Source organism: Gobio gobio, assembly GCF_949357685.1.
Source record: "Gobio gobio genome assembly, chromosome: 3".
Taxonomy (NCBI): Eukaryota; Metazoa; Chordata; class Actinopteri; order Cypriniformes; family Gobionidae; genus Gobio; species Gobio gobio.
This window is the reverse complement of record NC_137099.1, coordinates 19953600-19970311: the sequence shown is the minus strand read 5'-3', so window position 1 is coordinate 19970311 and position 16712 is coordinate 19953600. Positions and strand designations below refer to the sequence as shown.

The window sequence follows — 16712 nt, the reverse complement described above, 5'->3', positions numbered from 1 at the left end:
TTCAGTCAATGACATTAGAAATCCTCTACAGCCAACAAGGTGTCAAATGCCCAAAACCTTAGGTGCAAAATTAAAATAGGCTAAAACAACCTTGCCCTCAAATAGAATATATTACAAAACAGCATATTAATAGTCTAATAGAGATTGAACATGCTACTCCAAACTAGGGATGCATGATTTGGGGAAGATATCTAATTGCAATTATTCTGGTTAAAATGCATTTGGTTTTTTTACAAATAAAAAGTGTATGCATATAACATTTTATATATTAATGTTTATATATTCATGAGACTAATAATAATAATTATATTCGATAAATACAAATATTTAACAAAATTATAAACATTATTAACTATTACAATAACATTTGAATTATTTAAAAAATTAAAATAGAATATTTAAGATTAAATATAACAATATAATAATAATACTACTAATAATAACATTTATATTTTACAGAAAACTTATTTTACAAAAAAACCCTGCTGGGTTACCTGTTAATATGCAGACAGCCTATGACTAAAAATCATTAGAAAGGTCTGCGGCCAGCGTTTCTGGAAATGAACGAGGATAAAACCTTTTTTTAGACCTAACTAAATTAAATTTAAGACCTCGGATGAAAATCTGGCCGTTTTTAAGACATTTTAAGGCCTTAAATAAAAAAAATGAATTTTAGACATTTTAAGACTTTTTAAGACCCCGCGGGAACCCTGAGTTTGCCAACAATAAAACTCCTGTTATTACTAGAGGTGTGGAGATGAAGCCTCATGAGGCATTGAAGCTTTTAATTAGAGGCACTGACATGTTGTGGTACCTGTATATGACAATGATCAGATTTTTCCTCATTTGTGAGTTTTATTTAGCTTAATTTTTTGTAGTTTTTTTATGGTTTTAACTTGCTGTGCGGAAAGTAAGTTTTATTGCTGTTGGTTAGATCTGCAGCATTGGCATGTTATGTTTTATTTTCGTATCTATGACAATGATGAGCGTGAAGATTAAGTTCTTATTTTATCAAGGAAACTGTTTTCTCAATATGCAGAATGCGTATGAACTATAAATTAGAGGGCATAAAACATGTTGAAGATGTGCAAAAAAAGGGATTTAAGTGTTGATGTATCCAATCACAGTAGGCTTTATAGAGTTAAATGATTCAGTGCAGTAAGTTAACTGTATTATTATCTTGTTCTTCTAACGTTAGGCTACTTATTCCAGCGTGCGTGCAGACAGGGTTGCCAAGTTTTTACAACAAAACCCTCCCAATTGCTAACGTTCCTCAAAACTAGCCAAAAACAAGCCCAATAGTTTTCCAGGGGGGTTCTCCGGGAAAAAAAGGCATTTGGGGGGTAAAATATGTGTTATTTTGGCAGGGCTGCCTGCTAAAATTCGCATTCCTGGGTCTGTATATCACATAATTGGGGTCGCTTCAACCCATGGACTTGGCAACAAAGTGCAGTTGAGTTCTGTTTAGAGACTTGCCACTTTAGAAATACACTTCCTAGTTAAAGGGAAAGTTCACCCAAAATGAAAATTACTCCATGATTTACTCACCCTCAAGCCATCCTAGGTGTATATGTCTGTCTTCTTTCAAACGAATACAATCGGAGTTATATTAAAAATGTCTCTTCCAAGCATTATAATGACAGTGAATGGCAGCCCAAAATTTGAAGCCCAAATAAAAGTGTATCCATCCATTATAAAAGTAATCCACACGGCTCCGGGGGGTTAATAAAGGCCTTCTTACGGTTTGTGTAAGACAAATATCCATATTTAACACATTATAAAGTAAAATATCTAGCTTCCGGTGGACAGCCAGCGTAACTGGCGCGACTGACATCGGACATAGCGTAAGCGTTTTGAACAGCAAGAGGCATTACACTTTCTTTGTGAGTTGAATACGGGAGGCGGTCCACTGGTAACTAGATATTTTACTTTATAAAGTTTTAAATATGGATAATTTTCTTACACAAACCCATCGATTCACTTCAGAAGGCCCCCTGGAGGCCCCTCTTTATTAACCCCCTGGAGCCATGTGGATTACTTTTATAATAGACAGATGCACTTTTTGGCCTTCAAATTTTGGGCTGCTATTCATAATGCTTGGATTAGCCAGAAATATATATATATATATATATATATATATATATATATATATATATATATATATATATATATATATATATATATATATATATATATACGAAAATTGGAATTATTAAAAAAAAAAATATATATATATATATATATATATATATATATATATATATATATATATATATATATATTTTTTTTTTTTTTTTTAATAATTCCAATTTTATTCGTTTGAAAGAAGAATGTCAAATACACCTAGGATTGTTTGAGGGTGAGTAAATCATGGGGTAATATTCATTTTTGGGTGAACTACCCTTTAATAACTATACAAATGATCCTTGAAAGTACAGTCATAACTTAATCTCACAACATTACCACACTAAAAGAACACGAACTACATTAAAAATGACACTATACAGTTGTTTATCTGCACACCTAGGGCCAATCATATTTAGGGCCCGAGCACCGATGGTGTGAGGACCCTATTGGAATTGCTACGTTTATTATTATTATTCTCCCAAATTAATCGCTTTTTTGGGGGGCCTAAAAACGCTGGAAAACGCACAAAATTTTGCACACGCGTCAGAAGTGGCGAAAATTTACATCTGTTATGGGATTCAGAATAAGCCGTGGCAAAATGGCTCGACAGCGCCACCTACAAAATTTAAACGAAATGGCTCACACGCTACGTCTCACGTACAGATAAGAAAATCGATAACAATACCTAAAATAAACAATTTGTGTCAAACTTATAAAGACAAACAGAAATTGAGTTCATTTACAGTTTCTCTATTAACAGTATCACTTCCAGACTTTAAACTTCAATCGTTTACATCTAAATTTCACAATTTTTAAAATAACCACTCTGATCATACTCCTTTCCTCCCCACAGTATAAAACAGTGGGGAACGTTCATCAATGGTACAGAGCTTATGAAATGAATCATTACTCTACACCCGATTCACGCTCAGAAAAGAGTATCAAAGCTCTTCATCGTGGCTAGGGAGACTCGTCACTTTAGAAATGCACTTCCAAGTTAAAAACTATAGAAATGATCCCTGAAAGTATAGTCTTAACCTGTAATCACCAAACCCAGCTTGAGTCTCTAATGGCACCAGGTGTCTCACAGACGGTGTTCATCAGTTGGTGACTCACACAGTTCTTGACACATCGATTAGGAAAGGAACATCTAAAATATTGGCATTTTCATAACCACTAACGCTTCAAATAATTGTAACTAATACAAATATCGACGAATATCGGAGTACAAGTAGTACACAGAATGTATCTGTTAAAATGAGACATATTTCCACATACGTGTGCTCACCATTATGATCACCGATGAGAAAAACAACAATCACATCCACATTAGAGTGGAATTTGAAACATTGTTCTTATTGTTCCGTTTGCATATATAACTTAAATAACAGCAAACAGCTGTTATGTTTTATTGTAGAAACAAGATAAATGAACTTAAATTATTGTCGCCTATAAAGTTACCCACAATGCACTTCAAACTCTAGAAACAACGCGTGACAAAGCAACCAATCAAGAGAGAGCATATGTATTCCACAATAAAAAATGGATAGAACGTATTATATAAACATTGTAGACTTTCGGACACAAACTGTAATATACACCTACATAGAAAAAGCAGTTATTATAAATATAAAATATTTTATTTAGTCTTTTTTAGGGTAATTCGTTTATATCGTGAGGTGGTACATCACTATCAAATGTCCGGAGAGAAATCGCCCACTCTGTATAAAGGTTCCGGCAAGAATGAAAGTTGTTCACTCAGATCAGATTTGTATCAGGTTCTTTTTTGAATATGTCACATATTATATGTGTTATTATCCAGAAAACTACTTGCTGTATTCTTAAGACATATGTCTTTAAGCTAAATTCAATAACCAAATACAGTCAGCTGCTCGTTTCAAATAACATACAGAAGTCCTCAAACCTTTAATGAAAACATTAAATCTTTTGTGTCGAATTCTTGTGTCTCTGCTAATAATAGTATCAAATAATTTCCTAATAAGGACCTATGTCCAGACTTTATGAGAATTACAGATTGCAGAATCATTGGAGACAATCTTGAACAGTGTTTGAATCATATGGAAACCACTTTATTTACTTGTATAACATTTTGAATGGAATTTCAGGCCTATTTTTCAAGTGTTTGAATTACAGTCTTAAAATGCGTGCTTAGACTGTGGCGTTAATTGCCTCAGATGGCAAGATAACCTCATACAACCTTTGTCAAGACATACCTCTTCAAAAACAAATAAATTGTATGAGAAAAAATAATAGTTTTTAGATTAAGGCAATGCACATTATTGCTACATGAACTACATAATCTCTTTCAACCCCAAATAACAAAGCATTATACTTTTCACACAGTATGATTCGGTACATTTCAACAATCCTGACAGATAACGATGATAAATAAATGTGACTAATAGTTTTGTTTCTAATGGGCATAATACAAATGCAAGGTACAATGCAATCTAATATAGTAAAAATATAATTAATAAAAGGCCATAATGAGTAGCTCATCCTGCTTAAAACATTGCCATTTGAAATACATGAAAAAAATATCTGTACCCTGTCTGGAACCATAAAAAAATTGAACTTGTACCAGCTGAAATTCAGTTACAAGGCCATCCTCCAGGTTACATGCAAACAAGATTAATAGCAGATTACAGAACAAAGTTTGATCATGCAGATGTGCAGATACGAGAACATGCAGTTCAGAGCGCTGATTGCAGGGACACTATCCCAATCCAAGTTTCCCAAGGTTTCAAGATCAGAAGGGGGTGAGGTAGATCTCATGATGGAATCTCAAGCAATGTGCCTTCTGTCTCAAACTTTCCAGAGCAGTTTCCTTCTGCGAAAGAAAAGCCATGTCACTTGTTCACCTGGTGCAAAGGGAAACAGAAAGGAGCTAATTTAAAATATTAAAAAACCCTTTTGATATTTTTCAGTATAAACATATAGGCTATAATGCAGACAGTAAGATTTTTTATATATATATAAATATACATACACGTTAAAGTTTAACATACGTTAAAGTTTGGGGTCAGTAGGATTTTATTTATTTATTTATTTATTTTAAAGAAATTAATACTTTTATTCAGCAAAGTTACATTAAATTGCCCAAAAGTGATGGTAAAGACTTTTACATTGTTAAAAAAAAAGAAAAAGATTTTAAATTAATGCTATTCTTTTGCAAGTTAATATTAAGTGGCACAACCATTTTTAACAATGATAAGAAATGTTTCTTAAGCACCAAATCATCAGAGTAATGATGCTGAAAATTCAGATTTACCATCACAGGAATAAATTACATTTTAAAATATTTAAAAATAGAACACTTATTAAAAAAATTGAAAGTTTAAAAAAAAAAAGTTATAGTTTGACAATATTGATGTTTTTACTGTATTGTGATCAAACAAACACAGTCTTAGTGAGCACAAGAGACTTCTTTTAAAAACATTAAAAAAAACTATATGCAGTCAACATTTTCTCACATTATCACAGTTTATTCGCTATAGTTTAGAAACTGATAATAAAATATGACAAAACCTCAGAGTTAAACAATTTCTTCTTGATAATGTCAGATAACTTTGAGAGAAAGGTATCTAAAGGATTACAATCAACCAATCAGTTGTCTGCGGTTGAATTTAAGTACACAATTAGATAATACCAATTTAGGTCAACCAATTACCAAGCAATTTTTAATGTTGTTCAGTCTGTGGTGTTAAAGAAAAAACACTTAAGCAAAACATGGTCAGGTCAAAGTGTCTGAATAATTTTGGTCCCAATTTTTTTAATCAATTTTACTGGTAGTCCGCTGTATGAAGTCAAAGTTTACTTTATTTTGCCATCCTCACTTACATAAATAAACTATAGTGTCCTGCCCCCATTATTAAAAAAATTATATCTGGTGTCTGAATAATTTTTGGTTTTAAATAAATAAATAAATATAAATATATATATATATATATATATATATATATATATATATATATATATATATATATATATATATATATATATATATATATATATATATATATATATATATATATATATATATATATATATATATATATATATATATATATATATATATATATATATATATATATATATATATATATATATATATATATATATTTAAACACACACACACTATATTGGCAAAGGTATTGGGACACCCCTCCAAAATATTTGAATTCAAGTGTTCCAATCACTTCAGTGTGCCACGTGTATAAAAATCAAGCACCTAGGCATGCAGACAGCTTCTACAAACATTTGTGCAAGAATGGGTCGCTCTCAGGAGCTCAGTGAATTCAAGCGTGGTACCGTGATAGGTTGCCACCTGTGCAATTATCCATTCGTGAAATTTCATCACCACTCCATATTTTACGGTCAACTGTTAGTGGTATTATAACAAAGTGTAAGCAATTGGGAACAACAGCAACTCAGCCACGAAACGGTAGGCCACGTAAAATCACAGAGCGGGGTCAGCGCATGCTGAGGCACACAATGCGCAAAAGTCACCAACTTTCTGTAGAGTCAATAGCTACAGACCTCCAAACTTCGCGTGGCCTTCAAATTAGCTCAAGAAGTGTGTAGAGAGCTTCATGGAATGGGTTTCCATGGCCGAGCAGCTGCTTCCAAGCTAAGTGCAATGCAAAGCGTCAGATGCAGTGGTGTAAAGCACGCCGCCACTGGACTCTAGAGCAGTGGAGATGTGTTCTCTGGAGTGATGAATCACACTTCTCTGTCTGGCAATCCATTGGATGAGTCTGGCTTTGGCGGTTGCCAGGAGAATAGTACTTGCCTGACTGCGTTGTGCCAAGTGCAAGGTTTGGTGGAGGGGGGATTATGGTGTGGGGTTGTTTTTCAGGGGTTGGGCTTGGCCCATTAGTTCCAGTGAAAAAAACTCTTAATGCTTCAGCATACCAAGAAATTTTGGACAATTTCATGCTCCCAGCTTTGTGGGAAGAGTTTGGTGATGGCCCCTTCTTGTTCCAACATGACTGCGCACCAGTGCACAAAGCAAGGTCCGTAAAGACATGGATGAGCGATTTTGGTGTGGAGGAACTTGACTGGCCTGACCTCAACCCGACAGAACACCTTTGGAATGAATTAGAGCGGAGAGTGCAAGCCAGGCCTTCTCGTCCAACATCAGTGCCTGACCTCACAAATGCGCTTCTAGAAGAATGGTCAAAATTCCCATAAACACACTCCTAAAGCTGCAAAGAGTAGGCCAACTCCATATTAAACCGTACAGATTAAGAATGGGATGTCAATAAAGTTCAGGTGCATGTAAAGGCAGGCGTCCCAAGACTTTTGGCAATATTGTGTGTGTGTGTGTGTGTGTGTGTGTGTGTTTGGTTGGTTACTTATCTGCCTGCCAGTTCCTTCTTCAGACATGATCTAAATGAAGTGAAACGCTCTAAAGTCTTATATCCCTGCAGGTAGGAAAAAAACAGAATGAGAGAATGATTCATTAGTTCAATAGCTCACAAATATTTTTTATTAACTATAAACAATAACTAGAAAAAAAAACACAAATTCATAAAAATAAAATAATGCTGCAGAAACAAATTAGCTGCTAGCATTGTTCAATATCAGAATAAAATGCTATGTTGACAGCGGATTTAGGAACAAGACCTAATGTTGATTTAAAACCTTCAGGGAGATATAGGTTTCATTGTACATACATAGCTAATGAACACAAGATGGCACTATAGTTACAGTGATACTGTCCATCCATACCTCTCTGAATAACACTCAAAACATCAGAATGTATCTAACTGATGTATTTAACTCAATAAGGTAAAGAATGATGTACCTCTCTTTCCCTTACACCTCTTTCTTACCCTGCCTCCACGGTGCAGACGGTCCTTCATTATACCAATGAACTCTTTGTAACTGAGCTGATCATCATGATCCACATCAAATATCTTGAAAATGGTGTTAACCAGGTGACGGGTCAGCTTAAGGCCTGTTGCGACGTACACCGCCCGAGCAAACTCATCTGGAAGACAGAGAGTGAAACACATTCATATAATACATTTGCTCTTCAAAACAAACAGGGTGCAGGTAAAAGATTAGCAAATTTGTTTCTCATTGAACATGAGCTCATTTTTGGTTTGCTTAATCGTTAAGTATTTTGACCCTTAAGCCACACTTTGTAAATGTCACTGATAACATCAAACCAATATTTAAAACAATAAATTGCAAAAATATATAGGCTTACAATGGGGACCAAAAGCTTGAGACCACTAAAAGAGAAAATGTCTATTTCAATAAAAATGCTTTTATTGGGAAATATATTCAGCATAATCTAAATGAAACGTTGTTTTGTTTGAATGTTTTCTAAAACAAATGAGATTTTGAATCCCAATTTTTCATATGATCTCATGACATTTGGATCCCACTGTGTTAAACTTTGTGAATCCCAAATGCATTCACCTTGTCCAATGGAACGGCAAGCAAAGTTGTACATCTGCATGGCGATGGCAAAGTCTTCAAGGTTATTGAGAAACTGAAAGAAAGACCTGAACTCCTCGAAGGTGATGCCCTGATCGTGAAAAGGAAGAAATGAGCAAAAAGACACAGGAGTCTTTTAATCTGAGACATCCAATCTAACAGACAGAGCTGCCATCAACTGACGTTACATTCCATTCCATTTCAAAGAGGATCTGTAAGAGTCATGACATCACGCAGAATACACAGGCGGAGTCGTCATTTCATACTCAAGCGAATCTGTGCTGAACAGACAAATGCAATGATGGACAGACAGAAATCGATATGTTGATATATGCAAAAGAAATCAGACGCTGTGCCACTCATGCTTGTTTGCTGATGCATGTTCAGCTCTTTGTGCTCTGCCACACTGCATACAATGATACATGCAACGATTAAAGGCATGAGTCATTTTACAGCACAATAAAATTGTCAGCCTGTCTGAATGCGGAGAGGCGAAAACAAACAGCATGACATCATAGACTGGAATCAAAGAGATAACTTACAATTTAACAACAAAACACCAAGAATCTCTTAAATACACCGCTCAAAAGTTTGGGGTTGGTACGATTTTTTAAATGTTTTTTTTTTTAAATAAGTCTCTTACCAGGGCTACATTTATTGATAAAAAATGCAGGAAAAATAGAAATATTGTGAAATATTATGTTGCTTTTAAAAAAATAATATTTTAAAATGTAATTTATTCCTGTGATGGCAAAGCGGAAATTTCAGCATCATTATTCTAGTCTTCAGTGTCACATGATCCTTCAGAAATCATTCTAGGATGCTGTTTTGGTGCTCAGGAAAACATGTATTATCAATGTTGAAAACAGCTTAATATTTGAAATACAAATGTAAATGTCTGCAGGCAATTTTGATCAATTAAATGAGTCCTTAATAAAAAGTATACTTCCTGACCCCAAACTTTTGAACAAAAGTGTACATTTATAACTTAAAGGGATCTGTGTAATCATTTATTCTCCCTCATGTCATTCCAACCCTGCATTTCTTGCTTCTGTGAAACACATTTTGAAGAACCTTGGACAAAATCCAAAATATTATCTGTGTTCCACAGAAGAAAGAAAATCATACAAGTATGACATTTAATATGCATATAATTTTCATTAAAACAATTAAATAAATTAAGCACAGAATGCTGCAGCATATTGTCCTGTCTGTCAAACCAAAATCTATTAATAAATCTTTCACCTGAGGGTGTCAGATGTATTAACACAGACCTGTTTTTTTTGTTTGTTGTAGAAGAAGATAAAGGGTAATGAGGTAGAAAATGCCTCAAACAAACACAGGGAAGGGTTGTCACAGTTATGGTAATCCACATAAACCTCTCTGAGTATTTAACATAGTTCTAGTTACACATTAGGTTTAACTGAGGGTTAGGTTTGAGGTCAGGATTTATGTGATGTTTAAAGCTGAATTTTGTTTGATTGTGTTGAGGACTTGGTACTCATGGTGGAAAACCATAAAATGCCATAAAAAGTGAGTTTAGGGTCTATTCCGTGGGAATTCGAGAGGGGGTGAAGTCATTCTAGCCAAATGTACAAACTGCTCAAAGGGGCCCCAAAACCTGATACCCTCAACACAAACAGATCCCTCAGATGGGGCTGGGAAAGAGCTAAAAGAAAGCAGTCAGGCATAGAGAAACCTACATCAGGTGACCCTCTATAGAGGGGCAGCATGACAATCTGATTTCAAACACAAACTTTGCCCCAAGCACATACGCACACCACACCCACACAAATACAGTGGGCGAAAAAGTATTTGGACACTTCACTTAAAAAAGTAATGGGATTTCTTTATATACATTACAGACTGACAGATAGGGTAGGTAGATAGACAGGTATGAAGGTAAGAAGGGTAGGTTGCTAGACAGGTAGGTAGGAGGACAGATAGGCGGACAGGTAGGTAGATAGGTAGGTAGGGCCAGTATGTAGATATATAGGTAGGTAGATAGGTAAGTAAGTAGACAGGTAGGTAGGCAGAAAGGTAGGTAGGTAGGGTAGGTAGACATGTAGGTAGGTAGGGTAGGGTAGGGTAGTAGGTAGGTAGGTATCAGAGCATGTGTGCGAAGTGGAGCGGTGTGACTCTCAGCTCAATATTAAAATGCGCTTCACTCAAGTCGCTCACGGCCCAAGCGAATGCTCCACTCATGAACCGCTCACACTCACCGGTAAAACGACATTCGCTCAAATCCCGCTCCGACATGAAATTTTATTCCCTGAATTGCACTATACTTGTAGCCATTAAAAAAAATTTATTTGTTTCATATGTTTATATAATTTCATCAGTTGATTATGAAAAGTAAACAGCATGAGTATAGGACACATCATAAGATGCACAATATGTTGGAAGACATGGAGCGGATCAGAAATATTGCCCACTTCTTTAAGTTTTGTTTTGTAGAAAGCCTTTCTTTAAAGTGAATTTTGTTTTGTATAAATTGTATCTTAATTTTGATCAATGTTTCATCAACCAATTGCCTAGATTTAATAAATAATACGCAAATACAGCAGACAATATATCATGGCGCTAATCATGGACTAGAGCGCGTCTAATAAATGAACCGAAACTCAAGAAATATGTCTATAGAAAGCTTGAACTGTCTACTTTTAAACAAAACAATTCAAAACGAAAAGAAATAGTATCTGTATGACATTTTGCATTTCTCTCTTCAGCATCGCCAACTTCATCTTTGCAGCCGGTAATGACAAAGAAAAAACCTAGTTTATTAATTAACAATTAAATTGTCTCCTTGCTATTTTGGACACATCCATAATTATTACTTTTGCTGTTCTTTGTGGCAAGCTTTATGCGTGTGCTTGAGTGCGGAATAGGCTAATGTATTACGTAAACGCTTGTTTGGAATTCTCTCCTGTATATGTTTAAGTAATTAAATTAGCCTAATATAAATGTGTACTCAGTCGTCAACTAATGGCTTAAATGAACAACTATGCCTACTAGTCCAGTAGAAAAAAAACTTTAGTCAGGGGCAGCCCTACTAATTTCACATATTTTCGAACCAGCATGTCACAAAGGGAATTCTGGGTTGAGGGAGCGGAGGTGAGAGGAATATTAGCACTCCGCTCACATGCTCTGGTAGGTATGCAGGTAGGTAAATAAGTAGACATGTAGGTAGGTAGACAGGTAGGTGGGCAGAAAGTTAGGTAGGTAGGTAGGTATACAGGTAGGTAGACAAGTAGACATGTAGGTAGGTAGGTAGATAAGTAGACATGTAGGTATGTAGACAGGTACCCTCTTAAAAATAAAAGGTGCCAGGAAGAACCAAAAAGGGGTTTTCACTGCGATGCCATAGAAGAACCATTTTTGGTTCCCTGAAGAACTGTTTTGTGAAAGGTTCTTTAAAGAACCATTTTTATCTAACCATTTTATCGTCTAAAGAACCTTTCTGCGCTACAAAGAACCGTTTGTGTAATGGAAAGGTTCTTTGGATATTAAAGGTTCTTCATGGAACCATACACCCCGCAAAAGAACCTATATTTTTAAGAGTGTAGGTAGGCAGAGAGTTAGGTAGGGTAGGTTGGTAGGTAGACAGGTTGGTAGGTAGATTGTAGGTAGGTAGGGTAGGGTAGATAGGTAGGTAGACATGTAGGTAAGCAGAAAGGTAGGTAGGGTAGGGTAAGTATAGGTAGGCATGTACATAGGAAGACAGGTAGGTAGGTAGGACAGGTAGGTAAACTAGTAGGTAGGTAGACACGTAGGTAGGTTGTTAGGTATACAGGTAGGTAGGATATGAAGGTAGACAGGTAGGCAGGACAGGTACATTGGATAGGTAGGTAGATAGACAAGTAGACATAGGTAGGCAGACAGGTATGGTAGGGTAGGGTAGATGGGTAGACAGACATGTATGTAGGCAGACAGACAGGTAGGTAGGATTGGTAGGTAGAAACATATTACGGTAGTTTCACACATTTTGTATGGATGAAGTGACCAAATAATTTTTGGGGGCCACTGTATATCTTAATATAAACTTGGAAGGTCTCTCAGAACAAGATCATTTTAGCTGGTTGAAAGTAAATGGGAATTTACTTTCTTGAACATGTACCACAAGATCAAAGAGAGGGAAAACAATTGAAACACAAAATGAAGGGCATAACAAATCAAAAGACGATCTGATCAAGGACTGCGGGGCGACGGATCACTCTGGCAGGGACAAACCTTTGGTTTCTTCCAGTGCGTGGTAAACAGGGATAACAGAGAGAATACAGGAAGTTTTTGTACACTGTAATAGAGCTGGAATTCGCTCTGCAACTAGTGTGCACGAAACAAGACCTTCTTTGACTCCATCATCATTATTTCAGTGTTAGTAAAGATATTAATATATTGTATCAGCAATCATGCCATAATACAGTGTTACAATTCAAATTGCATACAGCAATTCAAAAATCTGATTATGTTCATTAGGTCTTGCATGCTTTTTCAAATGTCTTTGGCCTTGTTCAGACAGGTAGCAAAAATCCATTTTTTGGTGTATCCATCTCAGATACATTTAGACATTTTTTTTATATGCAAACAACAATAAATAATTTTTTTTACCAACCTGTTTCAAACCACATTGAAAGATGGTTGGAAAATCAATTAATATGTCTCAAGGCATACGTCTCAGTTGTCACATTTGATCATTTGTCTTTAACATTGTTCGAATTCACACATTTTCACCCACTCTTTCTCTTATAAAACTACTGGCATTTTGATATATAGCAAATATGAAACTACTGATTTTGGATCTGTGGAATACAGTTAAATCCCAGTTCTTATATTACTATATAACTTACATTACTGTAGCAAATGCATCATTACTACAGTAATCCCAAATCAAAGTAGATATACTGGACATTGATGACAGTACCTGAACAAACGGATCAGATTTCATCATTTACAAATTGACAGTCGGATTGGATTAATGTGGAGTTTGAACAAAGCCTTTTTTGTTTTCTTCCAAGAACTAATATAGTGCACAGTAGTGCACCAGCTAAACAGTAGGCAAAATAGCACCATGCAATAAAAAGACACATAATATAACATTTGCATTAAGATATTAAAACAACCGAGCCTGGGAAAGTCCAGTTGCACTTTACTTCAAAGTGCGAGTTGACACTTGCTTCTTTAATAAACATGGTAATATTAAGAAAGATGGATGTCTGGAGCATAAAAGGGTTTAGTCGCATGAGTTGTGGGGAGGTGAGATTAGAGGGACTATAAGACTAAATGGCAGTTCACATGCAAGTGTCACTCTCAAGGGTGAATGACCACTCAAAGTGTGGGAATGTGTGTATTTTGGGGCTGGATAACTGAATTATAGACATTGAACAAATGTACGTGAGTGGACAAAAATGTATTTGTTAAATGTATTAGTATTTTTAGAATGATAAACTCAGATAATTTCCTTGTGGGCACAGATTGGAATTTGAGATTGAGATTTGAAACAGTAACCTTCTTGTCCATCTAAAGCTGCTGGGAGGAGGGGTAGCATGGGTCAGTTAAAGGGGTGAAAGTGTGAGCGTGGGGGAGGTGGGCGTCACAGATGTCCTACAACTTTTCAGATGAAGTTAGCGGCTAGGTGACATTACTCATTACCTTCTCGTCTGGTATGCACTGCCGCACATTCTCCAGATAGCTGCGGATATCCTCTACATTAGTGTAGCGCAGCAAGATTCGCGCAAAATCCTCCTCACTGATGGTGGTCATGCCTTTGGAATAGGTCAGGAACTCAATCTCCAACATCTCAGTTTGCAGGTTATCCATAAATCTGAAAGAACAATGAAATGTGTCATTTCTGTGCCATTAGCAACACAAAATGGTGCATTGTGAATGGTGTTTGCCCAAGCAAAACTCAATGCTATGTACCAGCAGGCCTGGCTCCACAAGGGGGCCAGGGTGGACCTGGCCCATCCAATCAGGAGCTTGGCCCACCATGGCCCCACGCCAAAAAACAGAGCCAATCACAAAATGACCTCTCTCTCCCATACAAATACACACACATGGAGTAAAGATACAGACAGAAATTTAATGTGCACAGAAACTTGTTGACAGCGCTGCCCTGTGACTTTATCAATAAAATAGTTTCACATCTGCAAAACTACTACATTTCTTAGTAGTGAGGTAACACCGTTGTTTTTAAAGCAGTTAAACCTCCAGCTTTTCTATTAGTAGACGCTGCCGCCGAACACTGTTGAGAGACTCGGGTAAGTCCAATAACTGCATTAGTTTGCATATCAATGGCTCAAGCCCCCTCTAAAATTACGTTTTGGAATTAGCAACATACAGGTAGGTTTGGGATGAGATGCGTAAAAAATTAGACCTACACACAAGAGTGTTTGACAAAAACCTGACAAGTGTCTTGAGATAAAACATCATGTCTTGAGGCTTGGTAACCGTAGCCCTATTAGTGGAATAACTGACTCTGTGTTGTTAAATTAGAAACATTATGCATTATTTTTCTAATAATTCAATGGCCCATCATAAATTATTCCTAACTGAGTTTGTTCCGGGTTTTCTGCAAAAAGTAAATAAATAAGTATTCATTTTTGTTTATTGAAGCATTTTAATCCCTGCCTCAAACTGATTTAAAAGAACATAATTTCCCATTCATCTATAATAGCAACATTTGACATGTGAGATTAATTTTGAAGCATTAAACAAAATTGTATCATTGAATTTGTGACAGAATGTTCTAAACAGAAGCAAAAAACAATAAATCTGTGCTTCTACAAATAGTATAGCTGTGTTAATAATAGTCCCTTTCAAAACCTGCCCCTTTTGATATAAAATCTAATATTTCAAAACTGTTTCAAAATCTGTTATGAGGAAAAAATTAAATAGTATAAAAATTTGCAAAAAAAAAGAAAAGACAATCAAACTTGATATTGTTAACAGAACACTTCCAGACCCACCAGGAATATCACTTGCCCCCCCCTTGCATTTCAAATGGTGCTTATCCACTGCATGGTTCAGTTCGGTACGGCTCACTTTAGGTGCTTTTCCACTGCATGGTGCGGTTCGGTACGGCTCGGTACAGTTTGCTTAAATAGCACCACCTCAGTTGAGGTTCCAAGCATGCCGTACCAGTACTAAAAAGTGACGTGTAAACACTGCAGATCACTGATTGTTTAGAGAGAATCTTCACTACCATTATATGCTTTTGTGACTGTGATATAGCCGTTGAGACCCTAAACACATTGCTAAATACAACATTAGTTTACCCTTGTGCGCCGTGGAGCAAATCAAGTGATGTTGTCATCTGCGCTTTGTTGTAAGAGTGCCCTACTCTCTTGTTTTTAGCAGTATTTTGTTTTGCTGCTATCAGCCTCCTTTGAAACAAACTTATTCATCTTGTAGTTAAAAACATCCACATGCCAAGAAGTAGAAGCAGCACAATTACAACGATCATTCTATAATCCCACCCACTTTAAAGCGGTGCTAACTGCAGTGGAAAACCAAACCGAACCGAGTTGTACCACACAGTGGAAAAGCGAAGCGAGCTAAGCCAAGCCGTACTGTACCGAGCCATACCAAGTGTTAACATGCAGTGGAAAAGCGCCAAAAGCTGGAGCCGGGCCTGTGTTCCAGAATGTTGTTGCTAGGGTGTATTGCAGGTGGTTTCTATGACTGCCGTGTGCTTTTATGATATTAGAGTTCATAAATATGGCTTTGTTTGTAATTTTATGTAATTCTATGTGATTTTTGTTTCATCTGTGTCAATATCTGCAAAGAAAAATATCTAAAAATGCTGCACAATAACAACCAATCAGAACATTTTGTTGTTTAACATACATTTATGTGGAGCAATGAGATTGAAATGTGGGCAGGGCTACCCAGTGCTACACCCCATAATTAGAAACAAAGGCTGCGTTAATACTGCAAGTCTTAATGCACTGATCCGATCTTTTGACTATATCTGATTTTTTTTGGGCCTGTTTACATTCACTTTAGACACAACTGGTATCCGATATCTGTGTTTACATTAATTACTATGCACATGGTAGACCCTCTGGTTTTGAATAGCTGTGCTATTAAAATTATTAATATAATTCATGTCGGGT

General features: G+C 36.0%; 1 protein-coding gene across 7 annotated transcripts in view; it reads right to left on the bottom strand.

Annotated features, from left to right (window-relative positions):
- Positions 1 to 4191: 4191 nt before the first annotated feature.
- Positions 4192 to 16712, bottom strand: part of micu3a (mitochondrial calcium uptake family, member 3a) — a 39852-nt gene continuing 27331 nt past the window's right edge. For 3 of the 7 annotated variants that reach the window (XM_079811499.1, XM_079811500.1, XM_079811502.1), the window contains 5 exons: positions 14248 to 14419; positions 8581 to 8689; positions 7986 to 8143; positions 7506 to 7574; positions 4192 to 5009 (listed from right to left, as the gene is read on the bottom strand). In XM_079811499.1, the coding sequence (XP_079667625.1) occupies positions 7506 to 7574; positions 7986 to 8143; positions 8581 to 8689; positions 14248 to 14419 (508 nt within the window). In that variant the 3' untranslated portion in view covers positions 4192 to 5009. Of the gene's footprint in view, positions 5013 to 7505; positions 7575 to 7957; positions 8144 to 8580; positions 8690 to 14247; positions 14420 to 16712 lie in introns of all 7 variants that reach the window. The other 4 variants (XR_013816129.1, XR_013816130.1, XR_013816131.1 and 1 more) reach the window with 2 other exon arrangements.